Here is a 15,112-nt window from a genome sequence, read left to right on the forward strand (position 1 = left end):
AAATCAAGGGAGGAAACAATTTAAACAACAGCATCAAATTCTATTGAGAAATCAAGTAAGATGAGTATTTAAATCAGCAGAGAAATAAATGAGTCTAAAGGAAAAATAAATAATAAGAGACTGGAAACAGAAAAGAAAAAAGTTTAACTGATCAAAGTCCTAGAGGAAACAAAGAAATAGAACTCAGAATTCAGGGAAAAGAAATAGCAGGAAACCATATAAACAGAACAGAAAGAAAGAAAGACACAAAATGTTTTAAAATGTTGGCAATGTCTTTTATTCCTCCCAACCAATACTGGGCTGGATCTGCACACCAGATAATTATAAACATCCTCCCAGTCTGAACATTCTCTAGTTCCTTTACAATGTAATTATGATCTGGGAAACAGACTTCTCTTCCCTCCCCAACTCCCATCTTCATCCTTAATGCATATGGAACATTAAGACATGTACAAATTTACCTGAGAAAAGTTAAAGACTGGTTTTGTTGTGCCCCATGCAATGACAGATCTGGTGATTTCTTCTGTGCTGAAGAGTTTGCAATTTAAATAAACATTACTTGATGGTTGTTTCTCAGATTCTCCAGTAATGAAATCTTTTCCATCTGGCACCATCAATAGCACATGCAATAGCAAAGCACTCTCTTCTGTTGACCCATTCATCTCATTTACCAAATCATGAGAGGCTGGTGCTGCCATGAAGGTTGAATAATTTGGTATGTAAGGGCTAGGTGACTTTGGGGTGGGGGGCATCAAATTTTGCATTTTCTTTACAGTTTCTTCATGACTTTGATTTAGGATCTGTGGGTTTTTGGTACAAGTAACATCTTGAATAGTTTCTGGCAGTGTCTTATCTGGATTTGTAAGAGCACTAAGTGGGGTATGTTGGGTGTTGCTACTCAACTTTGTATTGACACCAGTGAAATCCTTGTTATCTAAAACAAGCTCCACAGTTACCTAGAAAACATAAAAGGAAGAAAGTTAATAGGGATATCTTCTAGAATCGGAATCAGAATTTTGGAGCTAGAAGCAGCATCAGATTGTTAGGATATAAATTAATTCATACTCAAATATTGCAATAGTAAGAACACTAATAGACTGCCTTACCTTACCAGGATTAAGAAAAGCTAAGCAGATAATTCATCAATAACACAAGATGAGCCTACAACACCATCTTGTGCCAGAAAAAAAGGGAAGTGCTCAGAAATGAATGGAGACTTACTGAAAGGACAGAATTCAGTGGAAGGGGCTCCCACTGGACAAATATAGGACAATCTGAGTTTCAAAATGAATAATAATAGTAGTGGGTTATAAGCTTTTGAATGTCAGAATCCATGAGTCCATACGACTGTCAACAAATAAGGGAGAAGGTTCAACTTTTCTGTGTAGAATGACGATTAATAAATGCACAGGGAGTGGGGGAGTCAATGGTGACATTAGAAAACCATATAAAACCATATCCTTCCAATTATCACAGTAGTAAGTCATTCAGATAAACCCCAAATGGAGGACACTGTACAAAGTAACTGACTTTACTTTTTTTTTAAACATAATTAAGATTTATACAATTTTCACACAATAGTAGGTTACAAATTCTATTCATGTTCTCCCATAGACTATAAACTGGGAGACACCGGAACATATCCAGGGACATAAAATAAGGTGCAAAAATTTCATGGTCTAAAGGTATTGAAATCAAATAGAATCTGTTCTCTTATCACTGTGTCATTATATTAGAAATCAATAGCAAAAGATATCTGAAAATAACCCTTATATTTTCAAGTGTAATGTGACACTTACCAAGAGATATCTTTGACTTAGGCATCAAAAGCCTCATCAAAAGTAATAAAGTATCCTTATTACTGGGGAAAAAAAAACCCCAAAACTATACAGAGGGTGATTGCAGAGAAGAAAGCATTTAAATGAGAAATTAATATCAAAATGAGAAATTATTATTAACGATACTTTAAACAAAAGCCCATTATTTGGAAATGAAATTTCCACTTTTAAAGGCTGGGTGTATCTAAGAAGCCATAACAAGGAAAATTAGATGGCCTTACTTTCAAAAACAGTAAAGTACTAAAAGACAAAGAAGAGCAGCACAACTGTTCCAGACTAAAGGAAATTAGAGAGAGACAACATTTAAATGCAACAGATGTTTGGTTCTTGAGTCTGAAATACACACCCAAGTAGTATTTCTAACACAGTTTCACTTATTAATGACTGTTAATGGCCTAGAATCAAACCCTACCTATTTGCTATGCAAATAAGACCATTATGTAAATTGAGGTTAGTTAATTGTTTAAAGGTTCTTCCCTTCTTCGGAATCAGCTACCCTATCTTACATATCATGTAAGACATGCAAGCTCTCTTACATATTATATGAATAAAGGTAACAAGCAAAATTTAATTCATTATAAATAAATAATGTAGCAGATGATCCTGGGCTGGAAAAAAATGCTACAAAGGGAAGTACTGGTACAGCTGGTGAAATCTGAGTATGAACTATAGATAGAATATAGTATTGCTGTTAAACTGATCTTTATTACTGTACAGTATTATGTATGATTCTGCCTTTGTTATTAGGAAGTGAAGCGAAAGTCGTTCAGTTGTGTCCGACTCCTTGCAACCTCATGGACTATACAGTCCATGGAATTCTCTAGGACAGAATACTGGAGTGGGTAGCCATTCCCTTCTCCAGGAGATCTTCCCAACCCAGAGATCGAACCCAGGCCCCCCGCACTGCGGGAGGAGTCTTTACCAGCTGAGCCACCAGGCAAGCCCAAGAATAACAATCTTCCTAATTGTTATTAGGAAAAACACACAGAATTCAGGGAGAAAAGTTTAATGTCTGTAACATAGTCTCAAATAGTTCAGAAAGAAATTGTGTATGTGTACAGAGACAGAGAGTGGGGAAGGAGACAAAAAGAGAGAGAGAGAGAAGAGGTGGATAGTTATAAAGCAAACATGAAGAATAATTGCTGAGTTCAGGTAATAAGGGTATATGAGTTCTCTGTACTATTTTTTGCAATTTTTCTCTAAGTTTGAAGTTATTTTTCAAAGTTTAAAAATGTTAAAAAGTAAAAAAGGATGTGGGATAAATGAAGAATGAAAATGGTCACTATTTTATGAGACTGAATTACTAGAGACAATGGGGACTTGTTGTACCTTTTATTTGAAATCCACAGCAAAATTCTTTTCCTCTATTGAATATAGACAGCAATCTATCTAGAACAGTACTTCTCTCAACAAAGCCAGGATAGAAACAATTTCTAGTCCATCAGTTCTATTTATTACTCCTTTCTGATTGTAAACCTTACAGCTCAGAATGGACTAAGAAAGCAAAAAAACAAGACTTCGGTAGGGGAAGAATAATGTTATATTGATTTTTTTCAATGATAAGTGAAACAAGTCTTTAAACGGTATTTATTACTAAGGAGGCCAGAAAGAGGGCAGAGAGGGCTTCCAAGGAGAAGCAGTACGAAAATCAAGAACAAAAGCACGAATGCATAAGCCAGCATGACACCTTGGCAATCCTTTACATAGTTTGACATGGCTATTGGTAGGGAAGCTGCAAGAGAGATAGCTGCAGTGGTCTGCTGGGGTCATAGGATGGGCCCTTTTATCCTGTGGGTGGTAAGGAGCCATGGAAATGTTTTATGCATGGCTGTGATGATTTCAAAAGCCCACCAGGACAACAGGACAAAGCTATATTGAAGCCACACATTCAAATTCTTCCACCTAATGGGAATGTAAATTGGTGTAGCCACTGTGGAAACCTGTATGGAGGTGTCTCAAAAAACTAAAAAAGAACTATCATATGATCCAGCAATTTCACTCCTGGATACATATATGAAAGAAACAAAAACACTAATTTGAAAAAATACATCCACCCCAATGATACCAGCATTATTTACAATTACCAAGATATGAATGAAACCTAAGTATCCAACACAGATGAATGAATAATGAAGATGGTGTATATACAATGGAATACTACTCAATCACAAAAAAGAATAAAAATCTTGCCATTTGCAAAAACATGGGTGGTCTTGGAGGGTATTATGCTAAGGGAAATAAGTCAGACAGAGAAAGACAAATACTGTATCACTTATATGTGGACTCTAAAAATGCAACAAACTTGTGAATATAACAAAAAAGAAACAGACTCACAGATGCAGAGAACAAATTAGTGGTGGGGAGAGAGATGGGGCAAAAACAAAACAGAGGCAGCAGATTAAGAGGCACAAACTACTATGTACAATGTAAAATAAGCAACAAGGATATATTGTGCGGTTCAGGGAATATAGTCAATATTTTATAATAACTATAAATGGAATATAACCTTTAAAAATCATGCATCACTATACTGTACACCCATAACTTATACTGCACATCAGCTATACTTCAATTAAAGAAATGATTAGGGTAAGCTCTAAAAAAAAAAAATTTCTTCCACCTAAGAAACTGATGCTTCTAAATAAAGAACTCTCGCTCTGACGAATTACATTCAGCACGCAGACACAAACTCAGTCACTTCTCTCCTTGTTCACTGCCACTGCTCTAATCCTAACCATCAATCATTTCTTCTCCGGATGCAATAGATTCCCTATTTTCCCTCCTGTACCCTACAATATTCTCCACAGGGCCATCTTTTAAAATGTAAATCAGGTATTACTTTCATGTTTGTTTCAATATTCTTCTTGGCTCTTACGATAAAATTAAGACCTTTACTCTTACTACAAAGCTCTGAACAATATGACTCCTGCCTGTCTAGCCAATCTCCCATTTGGCTCACTGTTGTGTGGCAACATTCTGACCCCTGATGAAGTCAAGCCCATTCTCACTTTAGGGTCTTCGCATGTGCCATTCTTTTCTCTGGAATGATCTTCCTCGGTGGTCTCTTCCTCTCATTCTTCAATTATCACCTAAATGTCACCTCCTTGGAGACATCTTTCCATCTTCTATTTCCTCCCAGGTACTTACTGTCATATGTGTGTGCATGCTAACTTGCTTCAGTTGGGTTCAACTCTTTGCAACCCCATGGACTATAGCCCGCCAGGCTCCTCTGTCCATGAGATTCTCCAGGCAAGAATACTGGAGTGGGTTGCCACGCCCTCCTCCAGGGTATCACAGAGCACACCCTTTAGCTCCTTCGCAGAACTTGTGTTATCTTATTTTAACATAAGCTGCAAAAGTTAAGATGCTGGTCTTCTCGTTCACTGCTACATTCTCAGGCCCAGCCAGTAACACATGCTCCATAAATACTTGACTCCCTGAATGTGTATATACCTACCCTGATGGGGCCAAGAGGAGTCTGACCTTTCTCCTGTTGTACTGGAAGCTGGTCACTGAAACAAAGCAGCTCAGACAGCATGACAGCTCGTAAAGGAAGTGATGCGGAACCAATGACTTCCGGCTGAGAAAAGAAGGAAAGAAAAAGTCTGGGTTAAATTAAACAGGAGCCACAGGGACTAAAAATGACAACATATGATGACTTATAAAGGAATCCATGCTTTATGAAGTCAATAGCTTAATTATTTGACTGAAGCAACTCTTAAGTGGGAGCCCATATTCTGCCTTTGTAGTCTCCCTTTTGGGTTTCACCACCTCTCCGTGAAAGACTAGAAAGGGTTTCAGGAGTTAGAAAGAAGTTAGGAGATTATTTTTTTCTCTTTTTAAGAGTTAGTTCTTACAAAAAATGTTTAATTTCACTCTTAAAAATAAAAAGTGCAATTAAGATGATACAAATGTTTGTCATTAAAACTAAGAAAACTATAAAATATACCCAATACTGTCAAGGTTATGGAGAAACAGAGGCTGTCATGTGCCTAAAGTTGGGAATATAAACTGGCAGCGTTACTTCTGAAAGCAAATTTAGCAAAAAATATAAAAAGCTTTTAATATTCATATTCTTTGGCCCAGTAATTTCACTTCTGGAAATTTATACTGAATAATAATACTTAATAATTTTATATGCAAATGTATATTTTAAAAGTTACAATGAGAAATGATTAAATGTTCAATAATCAGGAATTATTCGTTATACCACATTTGAAATGATTAAATGTTCAATAATCAGGAATTATTCGTTATACCACATTCCTAGAATGGAATACACAGCTGCTACAATAATTTTTACTAAAATTTGAAATAATATGAACACTTTTTGTTATGTTTATGAGAAATAGGGTATTAAGTTATATACATATAGTAAAACCTTCACATATTTATAAAATTATGTGGAAGAATAAATACATATATTTGAAAAAAAAATCCTTAAGACAATGTTAAATTAAAAAAAGGATAAAAGTTGCATACAAAATTATCCTAATACTGTCAAAGATTTATACATATACTGTATTCATTTGAAAAAGATAAAAATGACATACATAAATATTAACAACAGCTATTTCTTGGTGAAGAAATTATAGGTGATTTTTGTGTTTTAAAGATATTTTTCTATTAAAAACATAATTCTTTTATAATTAGAAAAAGCCATTAACTACTGATTCAATGCAAATACACTGAAATGCTTATAAAGGTGTCTTAAGGTTCTGAAATTATATTTTTCCTTCTCCTCCTATTTTGCTGTATCTTCCAAAATGAACCTATATTATTTAAATCCCCTGAAAATACAAACAAAAAGAAAACAAGATGCATTCTCCATGCTATCCATATCAAAGAGGTCAAATATTATAAAAACTACTCTTTTAATTGAAGGAAGTAACAACTGCTCATGACATAATTATTGATTTTTGTTGTACCAATTGCAAGTGGATTTTATAAAGCTGGAATTAGCTGATAAAACTGCTATCCACAATATATTATTTTGGATATGGGATGGAAACCTTATATATTCTGTCTGAAAAAAGAAAGTAGAGCCTCAAATTAAGGCTGCTATTCTGTATCAATCCAAATAGTCAACTCTCCATAGCAGGGAGCATAGCAAAGAGCTTAAGAACTTAGGATCTATAAAGACTTGGGATAGAGTCCTGGCTTTGTCTTTTATTAGCTTTATTATTAGGGTGAGCTTAGACCTAAGTTATTTCACTAAATCTCAGTTTTTTCATCAAATTGAAGATAGCAGGTACCTAATTCACAGACTTGTTTTAATGATTAAATTTGATAATATCCATTCAGAGCCTTTAGCATAATATCTAGCTTATGATAAATACTAAACGGAAATTTAAAATTATAGTAATAGACAATAAATTGTAAGTATTACTAGTGTTTGAGCCTGCAGAAATTTCTAGTTGAAGATACAAATATAATTTTAAGTATGCTCCAAATCCCTGGTGTGACTAAATGGTAAGGCAAAAGTCATAATCACTTGGAAGTACCTTTTTCTGTGGGGTTTTCTTTGTGTAAATTTGGAAAGTGAGATTGGAATTCCACCAGTGTTTGATCATTGGGCCACCAAACTGTACTGGAAACACAGATCTTTGCTGGAATTTCACCACTGTAAGGAGAACCAGACACGTAAGCACATGTCACACCATCCAACTAGAACCATTTCACCAATTCATGCCTTGATACCACCCACCTCTCTTTCAAATCTAACTAAAATCTCTTTTAGAAATCCAGTCAGTGTAATTTCACAGAAATGTTAGGGTTATAGGACTTTGACTCTGTGCCTCCCACCATGATTAGTCACTTCAAGCAGTCAGCTGAGAAGCTGACTGAGGGGAAGGGAGCCGTGGAAGCTCTGGCAGCAGTCCTGGCCCACATTTTGGTGCTATGTCGGTAGACCAGTGCTCCTTAACTGAGATGTGGGCTTTGTGACCATGATCGTGTGGTGCTCAATGGAAATGCCAAACATTCGTCATGCTTGGAAAGAACTTAAAAGAGCAACTGGATGAGGATATTGATTCCAAAGTAAAGGGAATGGTCTTTCTCAAAGGAAAGCAGGGTGTTTGCTTTGATATCCCCACTGCATCAGTAACAGAAGTACAGGAAAAGTGGCATGATTCACGGTGCTGGCAGCTTTCTGTGGCCGTGGAGCAACCAGAGCTGGAAGGACCATGGGAAGAATATCACAACTTCTGAGGACAGCAGGAAGGCAACTGAGGCTTCAGGGGACAGCGTGAGGGCAACCGAGGTGTCAGGGAACAGCAGAAAAGAAGTAGAAGCTTCAGAGGACAGTGAACAGGAGGTGGCTACACAAGGAACAGATTCCAAAACAAAGGCCAGAAGCAGAGTTTTAATAAAGCATTCAGACAGTACTTTGAAGGAGAGGATTTATTTGGCAAAAACAGAACAATGTGCAGCAACATGGAACTGAACATTATTTTTCATACAAAGTTAAAAGCACATTGTATTTCCTTCCTGACCACCTTCCTAGTCCCCATCTCTTTAAGAGAGATAAGCTTCATCTAAATTATTTCATATGATTGATAACAGCCATTTATAACTTTATTGTTATTTTTATCTCGGGTATTACTTTGGAAAAGGTGTACAGATTCATTACATATTCTAATGTATTGTCTACAGATTATAAAGTCAAGTCAAGGATATATTGGAGAAGGAAATGGCAACCCACTCCAGTACTCTTGCCTGGAAAATCCCATGGATGGAGAAGCCTGGTAGGCTACAGTCCATGGGGTTGCTAAGAGTTAGCACGAATGAGTGACTTCATTTCACTTTTCATTTTCGTGCACTGGAGAGGGAAATGGCAACCCACTCCAGTATTTTTGCCTGGAGAATCCCAGGGACAGAGGAGCCTGGTGGGCTGCCGTCTATGGGGTCGCACAGAATCGGACATGACTGACGTGACTTAGCAGTGGCAGCAAGGATATATCTGCTGATACTTAAAAAAATTGTTTTAATTGAAGGTAATTGTTTTACAGAATTTTGTTGTTTTCTATCAAATCTCAACATGAATCAGCCATTTTAAGTTGATCTGTCTTTATACGTAGAAATGTCTCTTAATAGTAGACTTCCCTGGTGGCTCAGATGGTAAACAGTCTGCCTGCAATGCAGTAGACCCATGTTCAATCCCTGGATTGGGAATATTCCCTGGAGAAGGAATGGCAACCCACTCCAGTATTCTTGCCTGGAGAATTCCATGGAGAGAGGAGCCTGGCGGGCTACAGTCCATGGGGTCACAGAGTCGGACACAACTGAGCGACTATCCTCTACAGGACTGAAATAACAAAGACAAAGAGAAAATCCTGGGTACAGTACAGAGAAGATAAGGAGGGCTACGTTGCTCTGCTTTGCTATGAGAAATCATCAGTGTCAAGCATATGAGCACTGGATGTGTAAAGAGACATACCATACACTTCACTGGGTATAAGGTATGGCTTAGTGTTTTAAAAGACAAGTTGATAGGTAGTATAATGAAAGAAGGGAGATGGCTGGACAGTGAGGGATAAATGAAGAGAAGAACTGAATCAAAAGCTATAATAATGAAAATGAGTTTATTTTCTGACTGAAGACTAGGGGACTTCTCTTGTCACACTTGGACAAGTGTGATGTTTGTTTGCAGTGTTGGGCAGAATGGAGTCTGTTTTTTAGATAGAAAGGAAAAGGTTTCTGCTGTAATAGCAAGTGTGAATGGGATAAAATGATGGTAGTATCTGAGTCTGTGCTCCCTGCTATGGGGCTTTAACAGGTTTTTTTAAAACAGGAATGTGGGGTAGAATCATTTGATATATGAGTAAGTTCTGTTATTTTCTAAAGAACCACTTTAGCCACAATTTATCACCTGTAAAACGATCTTCCAGTTCATTCACTTCTAGACCCTTAAAATGGATCTGAAGAACCCACACAAAAATGCCCAGATACAGGGCATCCACTATCTCTAATATTCATTCAAACAGCCCACTTGATCTACTGATCTCTATCCTTGCCATCTTAATTCTTGACTCTATTTCTCTTGGTACTCATGGACAGGATCTGGGCCTTGTTATTTGGATCCATCCACAGGAACTGTTAACAAAAGGTCTGGTCCCAGCAAGCCCACACTCACTAGACCAGTTTCCCTGCTTCTCCCACCACGGAAAGAGAAGTAAGACAACACCTACGCCTCATTGGTGTGCTGAGAGGATCAACTGAGGTAACAGCTAAAAAAGCACTTTAAAACTTTAAAACACTATGAAACCTTTAAAACACTATAAAATCTCTTTTACAAAAAGAACTTTATATCAACCTGGTGCTACTCGGATTTCTCCTTACTACTTTAAGTATGTCTTGGCACTGTTATTTTATTTCTTACATAATTCTGCTTCTTAAGCTCATTATTAAACTAAAAGTGAGTTAAGGCAATAATGGAAGAAGAAATTCATGTAAACAAATTGCTAGCAATATCCCTAAAAGACTTTGTTTTTTAAAAGAGCTGAAGGAGATACTGAAAATATCTTGTCCATTGCATGTCATTGAGAGTGGCCCAGAGATGGAAAGGCCATTGTGTCCAGGGTCATAGAATTAACTGTCTGGTATAACTAGAGCTAGAACTCTTCCAATTCTTGACTTGATGCTTATTCCATATGTCCCATATTATCCTTCTCAGAATGACAAAAGGAACACTCAGTCTCTGTGGCCAACAATAATAATGCATGAGAAGCAATATAGATTAAGTACACACAATTTGGAATCAAAAAAGTTCTAGGTGCAAATTCTAGTTCAACCATAAATCAGTTGTATTATCTTAGACAAGTTACTTAATTGATTTATGTCTTAGCTTCCTCTTTCCTCATCTATATTTATGTGTTTTAAAGGATCACATGATTAATGTATGTAAATCACTGATAATTTAGTGCCCCCCAAATGTAAACTACTATTAGTTACATGCTATTTTAGAGTTTAATGCTTTTACATTCATCATCCTATCTGATTGTACATTAAGCCCTTGTGTAATACAGGCAGTCCTTGCTTTGTAGATACTATGTAAACTGAAACTCATGTATATCAGAACCATGTCCTTGCTGTACCTCAATTTTATAGATGGGGAATGTGAGGCTCAGAGAAATTTTAAGGAGCTCATCAAATGTCATATGGATAGAAGGAGGTAGAAGAGGGAAGACCTAAGAAAAGAATCCAACATTTTTCTTTGCATTGGGGTTTGATAAAAGCAGATTAATTGCATTAAAGCTTCTCAAACATACTTCAGCCAGCAGAATCAACTATACACTCTCAAATGCTTTGAACAAACCTACACAGTACCTTTTGTTGCTATCAATAATTTAAGTATACAGAAAACATATGAAAAATCTAAGTGTCCTAATTCTTCCTTAAGGTGATGGAGAAAGTGAAACAAATGACTCTAGTAAAAGAGTATTTTAAATTACTTTAGGTGCTGTTTTTTTTTTTTTTTTAGGTGCTGTTTTTAAGGGCAAATAAGGATTTATTTTAAGGGTATTTATTTTTAATGTTTGGGCTGGAAATACATCAAGTAAGAAATGATATATGTGCAATACTACTCATTGAAGCACTGTTTTTAATAGCAACGCATAGAAAGCAACTTAAACATTGAAAGTTGAAGCATTATTGCAAGTCAAAAAACCACTCAGTAAAATCACATATCATATGATTCCACTTAAATCAAATGTCCAGGATGGGAAAATTGAGACAGAGTAGGACAGGAGTTGCTTAGTGAAAGGGGGCAAAGAGAGAACTGAAGAATGAATGCTAGTAAGTATGGGATTTCTTTTAGGTGGGATAAAAATGCTCTAAAATTAAGATTGTGGTGATGGTTATACAACTTGTGAATATATTAAAAATCACTGTGTTGTATACTTCAAATGGGTAATGACATGGTATGTGAATTGTATCTTGATAAAGATATTTTAAAAAGGGAAGAAAAGAAAAACAATAATAGCTGCAAGAATGTGATTTAAGAATCAAGTTTTGAGTTATAGTTACTGCTATGTCACTGCCTTGCATGAGAATAGCCTGAGGACAGGATAAACCTCTGGGCCAGTTTCCTCACTTGTAAAGGAATAAGATAAAGTCACCTCAAAATTCTTTCTACCTCTAAGATTCTATGATAATATAGGAGTATATGAGTAATTACAGATTCAAAAATCCTCCCAAAGTCAAAATGTCTAAGGAGCAGAAATCAAATTCTCTCTTACCTCCATCTATAATTTTACTGGATGCAAGTCGAACCACCTCAGTAATCAAAGTGGTCTTTGTCAATCCATTTTTGGAAAAACCCACAGGAAAGTGATATTCCACAAAGAAGGTGCTAAAAAAATCAAAACAATTAAAAAACAAACCAGATAATAATCTTATTTTCTGGTAAATCCTACATATCTTTCAAGGCCCTATTTTTAGAACCCCAGGTGCTCAGAGGACTTCCTCTTTTCAAAACCTTCACCAATCTTGTGTTCCTACAGCACTTTTCTTTTTTTTTTTTTTTCAGGGGAAAGCGCGAACGCAGTCCCCCACCACCACAAATCATGCAGTCGAGCTTCCCACATCTGGGGAAATCGCAGGGGTCAGCACATCCGGAGTGCAATGGACAAGCCTCGCCCTGGGAAAACCACCTTCGTGATCATGGTATCTCCCCTGCCAGGTAAGTATCTACAGCACTTTTCATATAAAACATTTCTTTTGGCCCCTAAAGCCCTATTATAGCAGCCATTCAAATGTTTCTCTCTCCTGCTGACCGTAAGGCATGGAAGAACAGAGCCTGGCTCTTAAGTTTCTTTATTCTCAGACTTTTCGTGCTTGGGACCTAGTGGGAGATTTAGTACATTTTATTGATTGATGAAGCATATGAAAACACTAAGTACAATATAATTATTTCCTCTCATCGCAAACACTTTCCAGAAATGTCAAATTTAGTTTTCCCATGTGAGAGACATACCGCTTTTTTGACGTCAGCTTAGGTGGTCTCCCAGGAAAAGTTTTTTTGCCAGAGGTATCCTGAGGACTATCTGGAGGAACTCCCATTGTTTCGATGATGATTCTGACTGAATGTGTTCTACCCAGAAGGGCCAGTTTATCCACACTTAGTGTCATCACTTGGGCATCTTCTGGAGTTTCTGATAGCATCTGCTGTTCAACAAGATTTCTGAAAGGAGTTCATATAGGTAGTAAGGTAGACTGTCAGAAGCCAAATATGAAATGATCTAGTTTGTACAGGTAACAGGAGAAAAGAAGGGCAGCAGGCATCTTAATGCACAAGTTATCAAGGACTGAGAAACGGCCTTAGTCCTAATTTACAGTGAAAAAATCTGAAAAACTATAAAAACATTCTTATAATCCAAAGGCTTATCTCCACACAAGTACAGAAACTGATATTAGAGAATCAGGTTTTCAACAAGACTTTACTTCAGTTACTACTTTAATATAAACTACTATCATTACTTTTGTGTATTCCTTTTCATTTGCATTCTTTATGTATACTTTCTACATTAAGTGTAACAGAGTACAAATACAACCCAGAATTCTGCTTTCTCTCTTAACCATTTTACTACATCCATTTTTTCATGTTATTACATGTTTAAGGATTGCAATACTTAATGTATTACTGTAATTCACTTAACCAGTCTGACAGTGTTGGCAAACACAGGTCATTTCACATGAGGAGATCTTGTGAAAATCATCTTTCCTTGCTTTTGCCTCTAAACAAGCATTCATAAAGAGGCTCACCTATTTTTCTTACCCATCTCCTTCTTCGACTTATGATCATTTGACTCTAGACCCTTAGGAGATCTGGCAAGAGCTTTTGACTGGCTCATTGTTTTAGAAGGGACATCATCATCTTCACTGAAGATATCACTGACGCTGGTATCAGATTTCTATAGAGGGACAGAAAAGAGAAGAGAGGCACTAAAAGATAACTGCTTTGTGGACAGAGGTAATGAAAACATTTCTCTGAAAGTAGTAATCAAGAAAGAACTGATACTAGGGAGACAATCCTATGTTTCTCTTGGTTACACAAAAATAACCCAAAGTTCATAAAAATAACCTGCAAGTTCAGTTCAAAGAAAATAAACAAAATTAGATTCTTCTTTCAAATTCTCAATAATAATAACAACGACTATTTACTGATTGCCTGTTATGTATCTGGTACTATGTTAAATGTTGCATGTGTATTTTTAGTACTTATTACATTCCTATAAGGCATTCTCACCTCAATTTTTACAAATGAGAAAATGAACGCTGAGAGAAGTTAGGTGCCTTTAAGACTCACAGCTGCTGCTGCTGCTGCTAAGTTGCGTCAGTTGTGTCTGATTCTGTGCGACCCCACAGACAGCAGCCCACCAGGCTCCTCTGTCCCTGGGATTCTGCAGGCAAGAACACTGGAGTGGGTTGCCATTTCCTTCTCCAATGCATGCATGCATGCTAAGTCGCTTCAGTCATGCCTGACTCTGTGACCCCACAGACAGCAGCCAACCAGGCTCCTCTGTCCCTGGGATTCTCCAGGCAAGAATACTGGAGTGGGTTGCCATTTCCTTCTCCAAGATTCACAGCTGTAAGTAGTAGAGGCAGATCTTGATCTCCATGGGTTCCAAAGCCTCTATTTTTACTACAGTTTGAGGCAAAATGATTGTACAGTATCACCTAACTATATGGGTGCAAAGACTAATTTTTTTCACCACTCTAATGCAGTGCTCAAGGCTCAGGAGGTAATGGGCTCTAGGGGGAAAAACATGGGCTTTTTGCCAGACCAGGGTAAGAATTCTAGTTCTGCCACCTATAAATAATTACTAACAATTAACATCTCTTAAGCCTTTATTTCATGCTATGTAAAAGAGATGACACTATCTCATGGGGCTAGCAAAAGAATAAAATGAAATAATCAATTTAAAACATTTTGGACAGTTCTTAATAACAGGTAACATAAATTCTCTGGCACACAGAAAATGTGTAATCAATGTAAGTTCCCATAGCTAGTGGGAAGTTGCTATAAAACACAGGAAGCTCCGCCTAGTGCTCTGTGACAATCTAGAGGGGTGGGATGGGGTGGGTTGGAGGGAGGCTCAAGAGAGAGGAAATGTATTTATATTTATGGCTGATTCACGTTGTTGTATAGCAGAAACCAACACAAAGTTATAAAGCAATTATCCTCCAATTAAAAAACAAAGTAAGCTCCCTTTCTCTTCTCCTACGGGTAACAGTATCAGTGATGACTTTTATTGTAGAAAGTCAAGAAATCC

At 36.8% G+C, this 15,112-nt stretch overlaps 1 protein-coding gene and 1 non-coding gene across 5 annotated transcripts in view; both read right to left on the minus strand.

Moving 5' to 3' along the window:
* The window catches only part of C2CD3 (C2 domain containing 3 centriole elongation regulator), a 119,275-nt gene that overhangs the window by 72,774 nt on the left and 31,389 nt on the right, over nt 1-15,112 (minus strand). For all 4 annotated transcript variants that reach the window (XM_043482672.1, XM_043482675.1, XM_043482673.1 and 1 more), the window contains exons 9-14: nt 13,602-13,750; nt 12,814-13,020; nt 12,077-12,189; nt 7,343-7,461; nt 5,296-5,418; nt 462-956 (exon numbers count right to left, since the gene is read on the minus strand). In XM_043482672.1, coding sequence (XP_043338607.1) covers nt 462-956; nt 5,296-5,418; nt 7,343-7,461; nt 12,077-12,189; nt 12,814-13,020; nt 13,602-13,750 — 1,206 coding nt within the window. The remainder of the gene's footprint in view (nt 1-461; nt 957-5,295; nt 5,419-7,342; nt 7,462-12,076; nt 12,190-12,813; nt 13,021-13,601; nt 13,751-15,112) is intronic.
* LOC122450699 lies at nt 12,364-12,527 on the minus strand. Its single transcript, XR_006272196.1, has one exon. It is a non-coding gene; the product is annotated as a U1 spliceosomal RNA (small nuclear RNA).

The sequence above is a fragment of the Cervus canadensis genome, chromosome 11 (assembly GCF_019320065.1).
Source record: "Cervus canadensis isolate Bull #8, Minnesota chromosome 11, ASM1932006v1, whole genome shotgun sequence".
In the NCBI taxonomy this organism is placed as follows: domain Eukaryota; kingdom Metazoa; phylum Chordata; class Mammalia; order Artiodactyla; family Cervidae; genus Cervus; species Cervus canadensis.